The sequence below is a fragment of the Saccopteryx leptura genome, chromosome 2, assembly GCF_036850995.1.
Source record: "Saccopteryx leptura isolate mSacLep1 chromosome 2, mSacLep1_pri_phased_curated, whole genome shotgun sequence".
In the NCBI taxonomy this organism is placed as follows: domain Eukaryota; kingdom Metazoa; phylum Chordata; class Mammalia; order Chiroptera; family Emballonuridae; genus Saccopteryx; species Saccopteryx leptura.
In genome coordinates this window covers 351,020,175-351,034,588 of record NC_089504.1, presented here as the reverse complement: position 1 = coordinate 351,034,588, position 14,414 = coordinate 351,020,175, and the positions used below count along the sequence as shown (strand labels likewise).

Genomic DNA, 14,414 nt, shown 5'->3' with positions numbered 1-14,414 from the left:
TCACAGGCAGGTGGACACTGGGGTGGGGCAGTGGCTATGATGGTGGAGGAAAGGGCATGGCTTGGGGGGCTCAGCAGCTCAGAGGTGAGAAAGGGGCCACTGGAGCCCCTTCCAGCTCTCTCTGCAGACTCACCTTGCAGAATTCCCAAGGTGGCATAGACACCCAACCTCTGGGAGGTGTTGTTCTGCCGGCCACCCACCGCAGCCTCGTTGGTCCAGGCACTGAGCCAGATGTTGGCTCCAATGGCCGATGCACTTTGACCCACGTATAGCAGACAGATGACAAATGTGGTCCAGAGCCCCACAGCCTTGGCGTAATCCCAGAACACGCTCAGCTTCACCTGCATGGCCATGGTGGTCAGGGACAGGGGACTCCCGTGAGCTTCAGGACTGCTGGAGACCTGTCCACCCTCTCCAGCCCTCCTCATCCCCGCTACTCACCTTGCCCATGCCGACCTTCTCTTCCTCAATCAGCATCCCGTTTGCCTTCGCCTCTAATGCCGGCACTACCTTTTCCGCCGGGCCCAGGCGCCTCCGGGGCACAGGCCGACCCTGGCCCTCCCCGTCCGAGGACATGGAACTCAGCTGTCTGTGGAGGCAGCTGGTCAGGCCCGGGGAGGAGGCTTCCGACACGCCCACAAGGCAGCGCCCCAGGAGGAGGATTTAGGCTGCAGTGCAGGCCCAGGGTGTGGGTGTCAGGTAGAATGCCCCCTTACCTAAACCGCACCTGGCAGGGTTTGGGGGGGCCCTGACACAGCCTCCCACGAGCTCACCTCATGAACTGCTTCCGGACCTCGTACGTGATTGGCTCGTTGTCCATCAGGTCTGTGTGGCTGCTAAGCGTGTCTTCAATCAACAGCACATCCTCATCATCTGCATCCTCCAAGGCTGCTGTGGGTGGGAGGAAGGAGACAGAGGTCAGCTGGCGCCCGACAAGCCCCCTCCCCACGCCAGTGAAGGAGCCCAAATGGACAAGCAAGAGATAAGTGAGAGGGGCTGAAAGGGCAGCAAGAAGAGTAACGACAAAAGTAAGTGACCAGTTGTGTGTTGTAAAAAGAAAAGGGCAGCAAGAAAAACTTAGGTTAGACAAGAAGTAAAACTTCCCATCAGGGGTTATGGAGAAGGGGACTCAGATATAGGGGTTAGGAGCTTGGGCTCTAGAGTCAGGCTGGTTGAGCTTACTTAAATCCTATTTCCTCACTGCATGACTCTAGGCAGGCATGTAAAATGGGGATAATAATAGTACCCACTTCATCGTGTCATTGTGAGAATTAAAGGAACAGATGTGTGTCACATGCTCAGCAAGGGGCAGAGCACTGAGAAAACGCTCGAGACATGTTAGCTGTATGTACAGCAGCCGGCGAGAAGACCCAGGAAAAGGTCAGTGAGCCAGATCAGAGTCTGGGGGTGGCAGCGGGGGCTGGGGGCAGGTGTATCTCATGAGCCCAGGAACTTCAATATGTTCAATAAGGACAGGGAGTTTTCTGTTTGTTCACTGTTCTCTCTCAGCATTAGTGCCTGGTCATTGTCATTGCTCAATACTTATTTGTTGATAAATAAATGGCATTCCTAAGTACTGACATAGGTACCAAATGATTTATCTATGAAACGGCCTTGCTGTATAATCTCGGCCTGGGCCTTTATGTTCTTTAGACACATGGGAAACTGAGGCTCTGAAGAACGAGAAGCTGGTCCCAGGTCACCTGGCTAGGGAAGAGGAGGGCAGGGACTTGATGACATCTGGTTCCCTTTCCCTCTTGGCAATGTCTTACCATCACACCGGGGGTCCAAGCTCCCCAGAACCTCCCTTGTACGACACTGGGACTGTCCACAGCTGCTCACAGACCCTCAAGACAGGGGAGGTGCTGGTAGGGCAGAGGAATAGGGAGGGCCAGGCTTACCGGGCCTGCTGTCCTCCTCCAGGTGCTCCTCGTCCTTACTGGGTGCATAGTTGTGGAGGAAGTTGGCAAAGGAGCCGTTGCGCTGCAGGAGGGCTGAGTAGGTGCCCACCTCAGACACCTGTCCATCAGCTAGCACTATGATGAAGTCCGTCTGGGGCAGGAAGCTGATGCCGTGCGTCACCAGGACTCGTGTCTGGGGAGAAGGCAGCAGGCTGTCACTCCTACCGCCCTCAGCACACACCCCCACAATAGGCACGGGGCCACGGAGTATAAGGAGCCCGTGTACCAGGTACCTCACCCCGTGCACACTGCGGCTGGCTCAGTGCATTTGGCCTATGACCGGCACACGGGTTCCCTACCCACCCATCCCTCATTCCTGCTTCTCGCTTTCCCACACCTCCAGGTCTCACCCAAACCCTTGCCCTCTCGCCAGGTTCTCTCCCAGGGCCCTAGAGCTCACCTGCGCCCCTTAGCCTCCTGTAGATCTCACCTTGTTTGCCAGTACACCTTCTGGCCCGATGACTTGGTCAAAGATATGCTTGGCCACATGGGAGTCCACAGCTGACAGTGGGTCATCCAGCAAAAAAATGTCAGCGTCACTGTAAACAGCTCGGGCCAGACTGACCCGCTGCCGCTGGCCCCCGGACAAGTTAATGCCCTGGATGGAGGAGAGAGGTGGGAGGTGGGAACTAGGTAGAAGGGAGTCAGACAGGCTCAAGGGGAATAGGGCCCTGTCTGCTGTCATTCAGCAAGGTAGACTTCTAATTCATATTTCATACGCCTGGACCTGTCTCTGTGAAGCTATACGGCCATGGAGAAAGGGTGGTGGCTCTCAGAATCCTTCTGGGACATGTGAAGACGTTTGGTTCCCTCTGCTCCAGCACCCTGCCCAACTGGTTCTCCTGCATGCCACCTTCATATCCTGGGAGGCTGGAAATCCCCGGGAGGTCCTTAATAGACCTTTAAATCTTCCGTTGCTCATACAGTTTGCAGATGACTTTCATAACAATTACCCCATTTGGTCCTCATGTCAGTCCTTGCAGGGAGGTATCATTAGTCCCACTTTCCAGATGGAGATAATTAAAACTCAAGATGGTAATGACTTTGTCCAAGGTCCTGAACTATTAAGGTCAGAAGCAAGGACAGAAACCCAGCATCAACCCAAAATTCATCGACTCTGAGATCATTCAAGTGCCTGAGGGGAGGTAAGATCTCTCCTTAAACCCATGATGGAGCAGCTGATGCAGAGAGCAGCAAGGCCGGGCACAGAAGGCAGAGCCCAGAGCCCCAGAGGTGTAGCCTGCTTTCCTCCCAGCAGCCTTCCTCATTCCTTCCGAAACAGAGCCTCGCTCTTTGGGGTACCCTGAGAGAGTGACCCCCGCGGAGAGCAAGTGTGCAGCAGGAGCTGGAGCTGCTGGGGAGAGTCAGGGGTCGTAACTGAGGCATGTGAGCGTGCCTGCATTCAACCAACCTGTCTCTCTTGAGCGCCTGCTATGTGCTGGGCACCGAATTAGGTTTGTATGTGTGTGTGAGGTCAGAGTGGGCCCAAGAGAGATGGGAAAGAGGAGCAGTGTCATAGATGGGGAGGTCTTCCCTGGGTTCCTATAACCTTGGACCCTTACTTTCCCATTCCCTCTGCTCAGGCTCAGGTCCTCATCATTTCCCCAGATCATCATGACAGGGTCCTCACTGGCCCTGTGCCTTCGGGCCCCTCGACACAGTAGCCAGAGCAGCATTCCAGCTGTTCCTGCCAGAACCGCTCCATTGACAAATTACACTTCAAGATAAATAATGATGGTACTGAATTATAACCCACTGGATCAAATAAGAATCCATGAGACCATATTGATATATAAAAATGAATGAATAAGTAAAAAATGGGAAGGAGGAGAAAGCGCTTTGTCAGAGTAAAATGTCAACTAATAACCATAGAATAGAATGGAGGTAGAAAATTAGCATTTGGCAAACATCATAGTCAACACTGACTCAGGTGAGAATCATCAGTGAAAGTTATGATTAATGAAAGACACCACCTCAATCAAGTGATCAAAGTTAACAATGTTAACTGGTTGATATGATGTGCCTCCTAATAGGGTACACCAAGAAGGATACAACATTACTCCTATATTATTTCCTCCAAAAACGTAGAATCTGTATCTGTAATTGTGTTCAAACTGAGAGACATGCTACAAAATAACTAACTACTCTATACTTTTCTTTTCTTTTTCTTTTTTTTCTGAAGCTGGAAACGGGGAGAGACAGTCAGACAGACTCCCGCATGCGCCCGACCGGGATCCACCTGGCACGCCCACCAGGGGCGACCCTCTGCCGCGACCAGAGCCAATCTAGCGCCTGGGGCAGAGGCCAAGGAGCCATCCCCAGCGCCCGGGCCATCTTTGCTCCAATGGAGCCTTGGCTGCGGGAGGGGAAGAGAGAGACAGAGAGGAAGGAGGGGGGGTGGAGAAGCAAATGGGCGCTTCTCCTGTGTGCCCTGGCTGGGAATCGAACCCGGGTCCCCCGCACGCCAGGCCGATGCTCTACCGCTGAGCCAACCGGCCAGGGCTACTCTATACTTTTCAAAAGTGTCAAGGTTCTAAAACACAAACTCAGAGAATAAAGAGCTATGACAAGTAAATACATACACAACTCATATACATATACATATACATATACATATACATATACATATACATATACAGATACAACTGGATTAGATTCTAGCCCAGGAAGGAAAATAGCTAAACAAAAGACATTACTGGGACAAATGATGACATTTGAATACAGACTGTGAATTAGATACTAATATTGTATTTACTATGTATGTATCTACTAATATGTATTAACTATGGTTATGTAAGAGAATGGCATTGTTTTGAGGAAATACACACTGAAATCTTTAATATTAAAAAAAACAAAAGAGCTGTTCAGATCTCACTGCTGCCACCAAAAAACAAACAATAACCAAGCAAACCAAAGAGCTAAAACTCTTAGACAAAAGCATGAGGAAAAGTTTTTGTTTGTTTGTTTGTTGTTTTAGGTGAGAGAAGGGGAGACAGTGAGGCAGACTCCAGTATTCGCTCCAACCGGGATCCACTTGGCAACCCCATCTGGGGCCCAATGCTTGAGTACAGTTATATTTTTTAGTACCTGAGGTCAGTCTCCAAGGGGAGCTATCCTCAGCGCCCGGGGCCATGCTCAAACCAATCGAGCCACTGGAAGAGGGAGAGAAGGGGGAGGGGAGGAAGAAGTAGATGGTCACTTCTCCAGTGTGCCTTGACTGGGAATAGAACCTGGGACGTCCATATGCCGGGCCAACGCTTTATCCATTGGGCCACCAGCCAGGGCCGGACAAAAGTTTCATGACATTGGATTTGGCAATGATTTTTTTTTGGATACTATACTAAAAGCACAGGCAATAAAAGTTAAAAATAGATAAATTGGGTCACATCAAAATTTAAAATTCTGTGCATCAAAGGACACAATAGAGCAAAAAGGAAGCCTACAGAACAGGAGAAAATGTTTGCAACTCGTATACCTGATAAGGGGTTAAAATCCACTACAGTAAGTCCTCATTTACTATAAGTCATGATGTAATGAAACCAACTGATATAATTGATATAAACAAGAGTTAAGTTTCTACAGCATGTCATCACATTATAACAAAACGACATTGAATGAAATGACATTATTTGAGGACCTGCTGTATACTTAAAGAACTCCTACAACTTAACAACAAACCAAACAGCTTGATCAAAAAATGAGTAGAGGCCTCAAAGAAGACAGACATTTCTCCAAAGAAGCTATCCAAATGGCCAATAAGCACACAAAAAGATGCAGTGTCACTAATTAGGGAAATGCAAATCCAAACCTCAATGAGATACCACTACACACTCATTAAAATGGCTACTATCAAAGACAAAAACAAACACATACACACACCCCATGCCAAAAGTGTTGGCCAGGGTGTGCAGAAGATGGAATCCTTATACAGTGTTGGTGGGAATGTAAAAATGGTGCATTACAGAAAACAGTGTAGTAGTTACTCAAAAAATAAAAAATAAAAAAAAATATATAGAATTACTATGTTATCTAGCAATTTCACTTCTGGGTCTATATTTAACAGAATTAAAGATAGGGTCATGAAGTGATCTTTACACACCCATGTTCACAGTAGAATTGTTCACAGTAGCTAAAAGGAAGGTGGAAGCAACCCATGTGTCCACTGACAACAGAATAAACAAAATGTGGTATGCACCCACAATGGACTATTATGTAACCTTAAAAAGCGAAAGAAATTTGACACATGCTATAACATGAATGAACCTTGAGGCTATTTCACCTAAGTGAAGTAAGCCAGTCACTCACACCAAGATACTAGAGGATTCCATTTATAGGAAGTACCTGGAAGGAGCCAAATGCAGAGAGACAGGAAGTAGAATGGTGGTTGCCAAGAGGCAGAGAAAGAGGAGACGGGGAACTATTATTTAATAGGTACACAGTGTTCGTTTTGCAAGATGAAAAGAGCTCTGGAGATGGATGGTTATAAAACGATGTGAATGTACTTTAACAGTTGACCTGCACATCTACCACCGGTGACAATGGGTAAATTTTGTTATGTACATGTTGCAACAATTAAAAACAAATAAGATAAAAAAACAAAACCTTTTACTGATTTCCCAGGGTTTTTAGGGTAAATGCCAAAACCTGAAGCGAAGTCTTCAAGGCTCTGCCTTGCCCTGTACCCTCCGCACCCCTTCCTAACTGGTCTGCCCCACATCCCTCGGCTCACACCGGAATCCAAGGCTTTCCAGCCGGCTTGGTAGAAGTCACAGTGGCCTGCAAGGTAATATGTGGAACGGCTGCCTGGACACCTCGCTGGCCTAAGCTCCTCTCCCTTACCCTGCTCACTCCACTTCAGCCATACGGGCCTCCTTGCTGGTCCTTAAACGCTCCAAATCACACTCCTGCCTCAGGAACTCGGCACCTGCCGCTCTCTCTGCCTGTGAGGCCTTTCCCCCAGACAGGGCTCCATGTCCCCAGACCTGGCCCACTCCCTCCCTTTGCTCGGGTTTCCAGTCCTCAGTGCGGCTTTCCCAAGGCACCTGAACGATACAGCCCCGAACATACTCCTGTGCCCCTTCCCTGCTTCATTCTTTACCCCTTAGCACATACCTGACATATTACATATTTGACTTAACTCATCTTGTTTGTCATCTCTTCCCCTTACTAGAATGTAAGCTATAGGAAGGGAGAGATTTTAGACTGGTGTATTCACTACTGTATAACATTGCCTGGGATACAGGTGTGTGTGTGATAAAATCTGATGAATGAATGCATAGATGGATAGATGAAGGATGAGCTCTTCTTCCTCAGCTGTTTCCCCAACACCTAGCACAGAGCTAGGCATGATATTATATAAACCTGTGAGTGAGTGAATGAGTGCACGTATGGACCTTAGCTGGGTTGAGGTCCCAGAGGATGCGAGGGCACCATGTACCTTCTCTCCAATCTCTGTCTTGTCCCCACCAGGCAGCACCTCCAGGTCGGCTAGCAGGGCACAGGCCTCCAGCGCCCGCTGGTAGCACTTGGGGTCCAGGGCTTTGCCGAACAGCACGTTTTCCTGCAGAGTGCAGTTCTGGATCCAGGCCTGCTGGGGCACGTAGGCCACGGAGCCCTGGCCACGGGAGAACACCACGGTTACGTTGGGGCTCGCCGAACTCCCCTTCCCAGGAGTCCCGATGCGTCTCACCTTCACGTACACCTTGCCTTCAAGCTTCTCCATCTCTCCCAGAAGGGCAGACACCAGAGAGGACTTTCCACAGCCCACGGGTCCTACCACGGCCACCAGTGCCCCTTTTGGCACCGGGATGTCTAAGCTGGGAGACCAGGAGCCCAGTCAAAGACAGAGATCAGGCTTTTGATTCCCAACCTGCCACCTGGAGACGAAGCCCTTCTCCCTCCCAGACACCACCCTGGCGATTGGGGCGCTTCCTGCTTGCCAGGCCAAAGGCTGGGGGGTAAGGTCGGGGGTGGGTTTTGCTGTTGATCTGAACTTCAGTCCCCTTTAGGCAGCTAAGAGGGGATGGGAGAAGCTGGTACCTGTGCAGGGTGGGGGGCAGGTCCTGGGCCCAGGTGAAGGTGCCATTGTCTATGATGACTGCATAGCCTGGGAAAGTCAAGGGATACAGGGTCAGGGGGGCCCAGGGCAAGGGGGAGAGAATCCCTGGGGAAAGTTGGGAGGGAGAGATGTGGGAGTCCTGGGGAAGGGGCCAAGGGGAGAAAGCAGGGGAGCTTGGGACACAGGGGACAGGAAGTCCTGGGATTGGGTAAGGGAAGCCCTAGGGAAGGAAGAAGAGTGGGGAGGCTTGGGGAGGGGTGAAGGAGAGGAGAGGAGGGAAGGAAAGGGGAGGGGAGGGGAGGGGAGAGGGGAAGAGAGGAGAGGAGAGGAGGGGAGGGGAGAGGAGAGGGGGGAGGGGAAGGGGAGATGAGGGGAGGGGAGGGGAGGGGAGAGGAGAGGAGAGGAGGGGAGGGGAGGGGAGGGGAGAGGAGAGGAGAGGAGGGGAGAGCAGAGAGCCGAAGAGGGTGCCTGCGAGCATAGAGTTAAAGATATGAAAGAGGAAGTAGAAAAGGCATCCCAAGAGAAAAGTTAAAAGCCTGGAACAGGAATTTTCCTGAGCAGGGGCTGCTGCAAGAGCCCCCGGGGAGGGGTGTCTGGACCTGGGGCGATGGTCTTTCTCTCCACACACTGGGGGTCAAGTTCATCGTGGCTCAGGAAATGCTGGATCCGTTTCAGAGACACGCTGGTCTGCAGGAGGGCGGGAGACAGCCCTGGAGGTCAAGCTTCTTCTATTCCCCTCCACTGCCCCCCTCCACTCCTTTACACATGCTCGGCCCCAGCTTCCTGGGCATGGCCAGGCCCCCCCCCCCCCGAAGGCCCAGACGCCGATTCGGGGGCCCCTCCTATGAGCGAGTCACCCCTGGCTCCCACTGCTAAAGGCAGAGTCCAGGTTGGTAAAAGTAAATTGTCTCCAGAATTCGTTTCCAGGGACCCCACCCGACCTCCGCTGACCCAAAATGACCCCTGACTCTAGTGACTTCATTCAACTTCGAACAATTCTTCATAATGCCAGATATGGCCTTCTCCTGATTCCCGTAACTCTCCCGGCTTATGCCCTGACCCTATGTGACCCCAACAACCTGCCCTCACCCCAGCAGAATCCCCAGCCCCGCCGGGGTTACCTGGGTCAGGCCACTGAGTAGGTGGGGCAGTATGCTGAGGGGGTTCTTTAAGATGTTGAACAGGGACACGGACACAAAGGCCTTCTCGGCATCCAACACGTTGTTCGGGTCCACGGACACGTACACCCCGAGGGTGATGAGGGTCACCTAGGCAGCGGGGTGGGGTATCAGGGTGGAGTCTATGGGGCCCAGAGGCCTGGGCTGCCCAGGTGGGCGGTGGGAGGCCAGCCCCAGCCGGCTGGCGAGCCTCACCAGGAAGGGGGTGCAGACCCAGATGAAGGTGGATATGGCGTGGAGGTAGGCCGCCTGGCGCAGCAGCCGCAGCTCGCTCTGCCGGATGCCCTCCACCTGCTGCACAAAGCTGGGCTCCCAGGCGTACAGCTTCAGCACCTTGATGCCGCCCAGGATCTCGCTCATCAGCTTGATGCGCGAGTCCTTGAACTTCATTTGTTCCACCTGCGGGAAGAGTGGCGGTGGCGCGCTCCCTTCCCCTGCCCTCCCCTGCCACGCCTCCTCCCCCAGGGGCTTGTGCACGCCCCCCCTGCACTAGCGCACCCTGCTGCGCTGGGCTGCTCACGTTCCTCCTCCGGCCTCCCGGCGGAGCCTTTGCCGCACCTCAGCCAGGAAGGCCTAGCCCAGCCAGGCCCAGCCCAGCCCGACCTCCCCTCTCCTCCAGACGAAATCCAGCTCCAACCTCAGCGCCCGCGTCAGGGTCCCTCCCAGGCGGCATCCTCTGCCCCTCCCCTGGGTCTCTAAGGCACCTTGTCCTTCCCTTTTGTGCCACAGGGATCCTGTCCACAGGTGCTGCCCCAATCAGGCTGCCGGCCTCCTGACCCTAATCCAGGGTGCAGCGCGCCCAATAAATGTATTCATTCAGCCCCTATTTACTGAGTGCCACTCTGTGCCAGGCCACATGCTAGACGTGGGGCAATAATGGTGAATAACTCAAACAAGGCCCCAGCCGGCAGGAAGGAAGCAAACCATTGCCTAAATAAACGCTTAATAAATTAGTACGTGTACTCTAAAGGGAAACAACAGGATTCTGTGAGTCTGGGAAATCAGAGTTTATGTTGGGAGGTGGGCGAAGAGCAGGAGCTGGGCAGCGAGGAAGGGAAGACCCTTCCAGGGAACAGTGTGTACGGTGGCCCAGAGGTATGCAGAGCTCAGTGCTTTGGAGAAAAGTTAGGTCAGACTGGCTGAAATTTGGCCATACCTCAGGGGGTGAGGGCTTGCAAGGTGAGCAGGGGCCTGGTGGGCGGTCCTAGGCACTTTGTCATTTATTCTACGTGCAGCGGAAGGCTACTTAAGACTTCAATAAATGTTTGCAGCTAAAGGACTGAATGACTGGCTATCCACACTCAGCACAGTGAGGCAGGAGAAACTTTCATGAGATCAGAAGATGGGGTTTCAAGTCCCCGCTCTGGCTGATTCTGGACTGTCATCATCTTTCTGGGTCTCAGCTCCTCAGCTGCAAAATAAGAATGTTTCTAAAACCCTCTCGGGGTTACTGTGAGCACAGAGAGAGCTAAGGTTTGTGGAAGTGGCTTGTAGCCATACATAGTCAGTGAATGAAAGAATGGAGGGGCCCCGGGTCAGTGAATGAAAGAATGGAGGGGCCCCGGGTCAGCGAACGCCCTTCCCCCGGCACCTGGCCAGGAGCTCCGGGCAGAAACTGCACCTGTGAGAGCACCCACCTGGAAAGTACGCATCTTCATGGCCACAACTCCATTGAGGGGGATCAGCAAGACCATGAGAGCGAGTCCAGCCAGAACGGAGGGGCCCAGGTTCTGAAGAGGCACAGGTGGACAGATAAGACAGACAGCCAAAGTATGTACGTCGACAGGACCCAACAGACAGAGGCCTATTGGTCTGAAATGTGGAGACGGACAGGAAAGCAATAGATGATGGTTAGCTAGACAGACGGCAAAAAGTGGACGTACAGAGAAAGTCCAAATGACAAAAACACCTGCAGAAGCAGCCGGCCATCAGATAATAACAGCAGATGGGCACAAACAGGCAGACACGGAGGAATGTCCAGACACACAGGAGGGCAAACACAGAGAGACAGTGGCAGTCCTACACACTCTGACTCCTAGTCCTTCTTTCTTCCCCTGGGATCTGAGAGAAGGATAATGACTCAGGCTGGAAAGACTTGTTTGCAGACACCAGCGTCCTTGGAGTCCTCACTCCCACCCCCATACCCAGAGAAGCTCTTTTGTCCATTATGCAGCCCTTCCGCTGACCCAGACTAACCCTCGTTCCCTTGCTCAGCAAGGTCAAGGTCAGAGGAAAGGGCCAGAGGTCAGGGTTTGAGAGTCACCTGCCAGAGGAAGTAGAGCGCCAGGATGATCTGCAGAGGGCCTGACCATAGCAGGTTGAGGAACGGGGCCAGGTCCATGAAGCGCTGGGCATCCACTGACATGAGGTTGACCATTTCTCCCACAGCGGACTCACGTTTGACTGAATTGGTGATGACCAGAGCCTGCAGGTAGACCACAGGTGATGAACTGGGCCCATGAGGTTCTCCAGAGCTCCCCAGGGCCAGCCTCTCCAGCGCCCCCCGCCCCCACGCCCTGCTCCCACTGACCTTCCTGTAGACGACCCCTATGATCCCCGTGCGAACCCTCAACCCCATCGCAAAGATGCAGTGGTAATATTGGTGCAAGATCAGAGTCTGCATCACGGAGCACACGAACATCAGCCCGGCCACCAGGAAGCCCCACCAGTTGGGGGCCGTGGGGTTTGAAATGAATCTGATCAGGATGCTGCGAGGGCAGGAGAGAGGCATGAGTGGGGCGGGGGCTCCCCAGGCCGTTCCTCCTACCCTCCCCTTCCACCCTCAGCCTTCACTCTGCCCCCTCCTCTGAAGCCTCCCAGGTGGGGGTGCTGGCCCTCCTCCCCATTACCCAGACCAGAGAGACTCAGCCTGGTGCTGCTCAAGATCATGACCCTCCCTCCTTGCTCCCTCCTCCCTTCCCCTCCTTTCCCACTTACCTTGGCCCCAGCCGCCCCTTCCTTCCTTCCATCACTCTCTCCACCATCCTCACCTGCCTGCCTTTCTTGCCTGGTTGGACCACATGGCAGGAAGTAATGCCACGTGTTCCTTGATTTGACTTTTCTGTGCCTCCTGCTGGGCTGCTGAGCGCTCAGAGCCTATCGCATGACCGCCTAGACTCTTGCCCCTCAAATCCATCCTCTCTAACCTCAGCTGGTCCCAGTGCTACCCGGTGACCTTCTCCAGGGCCCTACCCACCTCCTCCTCCATCGCCCTCTTCACCTCTCTTCTCTGAGCTTCTGACCGCACCCACTCTCCTCCCCTCTCAACAGCTACCCACGGGAGTCTTCCCACTTAACTCACCCGCTGGGAACTCCCCACCAACCAAAACTTTCCTCCCAACACTGGCCTCTTCCCTTTCTCCTGCCTCAGGAGAGGTGTCCCTCCAGATTTCCAAGCCCAATCCTGTCCCCCAAGCCCTGGATCCCACCCAGCTCCTCAGGGCCATGCTCCAGCATTGCTCTCCTGTCTCCTGCTCTCCAGCAGCTTCAGCTCTGCTGGAAGCTCACTATCTTCTCCTTTTGACGAGACCAATTCTCTTCCATGTTGGGGCCCACTTCCCCTTGACCATAGGGAGCTCCATCGTCATAGCTAGGCCTCTCCTTCTGGGGGTTGAATGTGTCCTCCAAAAAGACACATTCAAGCCCTACCCCCTGGTCACCTGTGAATTTGACCTTCTTTGGAAATATGTCTTTGCGGATGTAATCCATCAAGTTAAGATGAGGTCACCAGGGTGGGCTCTAATCCAATAACTGGTGTCCTTATAAGAGACAGGAGAGGGAGACTTGCAGAGACACGATGCACGTGCAGGCACACACAGGACAAGGCCGTGCAGAGACGGAGGCAGAGATAGGAGTGATGTGTCTACAACCTTGGGAATGCCAAGGCGTGCCAGCAACCACCGGAAGCTACGAGGCAGGGAACACATTCTCATTCAGAACCTCTAGATGGACCCAACCCCACCGACATCTTGATTTCAGCCTTCTGGCCTCCAGAACTGTGAGAAGATACATTTCTGTTGTCAGTTGCCCAGTTTGAGGTCATTTGTGACAGCGGCCCCAGGCAATAAAAATATCTGCACAGGATGTTTCTAAACCTCCGTGGCCCCTCTCCACTGCAGACCACCTGTTCTTAGGGCCTTTCCCTCTGTCCCCATCTCTGTTCTTGGCAAAGTCAGGAACAAACTCCACATTGCCTTCCTCGGGCTCTGTGAAACGGGCCACCTTGCTTCCCCGGAGGCCACGCCTTCCCTGGGGAGCAGTCTCCCTCTCTGGCCTCCACCCCAGGATGCTGCTGACCCTGTAGCTGCCCTACCTGCCCGACTTCCCTGGGGCTCTGTCTGGGGCCTCTACACGGCAAAGTTCGGCCACAGATAGGAGACCTGGGCTTCCTCCAGTGGCTCTGAAAATACCGTCCCCAGCTAGCTGGCAGTCTCACCTTGGAGGACCCAGCAGCCCCTTGAGGCCCCTGTGGCCAAGACTCAACTCGCCACCTTGCCCAGTGCCCTTCCTTGCCAGGGAGTTAATCATCTCAGGAAAAGATCCCGCTGCCTCTAGTCACACAGGTCAGAACGCAGTCCTCTCATCTCCAGCCTGTCTTCCTGGGCTTTCATCTACCCTGGTTGGCTCACTTCCAACTGGCTTTCTGTCCTACCTATACCCCCACACCACTGATCCTTCCCAAATGCAAACCAGATGTCCCTCCAGGGCTGCAGATCTTTTCCTTAGCTCCCCCCCCACCTTCACCCCTGTCCCTTCATTTTTCTGCCCCTCCCCCAGGTCACGCTATCCTCCAGCACTCCTGCATTCAGAAATACCAGGAGTTCCTGAGTCATGCTGTCTCAGGCTTTCGTGACTTTGCCTAGGCTGCACCTCCCTCTCCTTCCTCACCTGGTTAACTAACCCCTTTTTGTTCTTCCAGATTTGCTAACCTCTCTGGCTGGCAAAGGCACCCTGCTCCTTCCCAAGCAGCTTCCGTAGCCCCTGCTGGGGCTGCCCTGACACCTGAGTGCACCTCTGGCCGTGCTGTGTTCTAATGGTTTCGCCTGCTGGAACACATTGGTTTCTCCCACCGGACATTAAGACCATAGCTTGTTGATCTCTGTATCCCTAGCACCTGGCACCATCCCATATGCTGCGGCTCAATAAATATTCATTGATTAAATGAACGCATGAACGGAGGAGCAAGGGGTTGAGGGCTCAGCTGCTAGGTTTTGCTCC

At 53.2% G+C, this 14,414-nt stretch overlaps 1 protein-coding gene across 2 annotated transcripts in view; it reads right to left on the bottom strand.

Moving 5' to 3' along the window:
• Positions 1-14,414, bottom strand: part of ABCC3 (ATP binding cassette subfamily C member 3) — a 46,752-nt gene that overhangs the window by 16,146 nt on the left and 16,192 nt on the right. For both annotated transcript variants that reach the window (XM_066364561.1, XM_066364562.1), the window contains exons 9-22: positions 11,728-11,905; positions 11,461-11,622; positions 10,835-10,927; positions 9,393-9,596; positions 9,141-9,287; positions 8,619-8,706; positions 8,001-8,067; positions 7,651-7,777; positions 7,399-7,575; positions 2,392-2,559; positions 1,902-2,094; positions 774-891; positions 442-589; positions 134-341 (exon numbers count right to left, since the gene is read on the bottom strand). In XM_066364561.1, the coding sequence (XP_066220658.1) occupies positions 134-341; positions 442-589; positions 774-891; positions 1,902-2,094; positions 2,392-2,559; positions 7,399-7,575; positions 7,651-7,777; positions 8,001-8,067; positions 8,619-8,706; positions 9,141-9,287; positions 9,393-9,596; positions 10,835-10,927; positions 11,461-11,622; positions 11,728-11,905 (2,078 nt within the window). The remainder of the gene's footprint in view (positions 1-133; positions 342-441; positions 590-773; positions 892-1,901; positions 2,095-2,391; positions 2,560-7,398; positions 7,576-7,650; positions 7,778-8,000; positions 8,068-8,618; positions 8,707-9,140; positions 9,288-9,392; positions 9,597-10,834; positions 10,928-11,460; positions 11,623-11,727; positions 11,906-14,414) is intronic.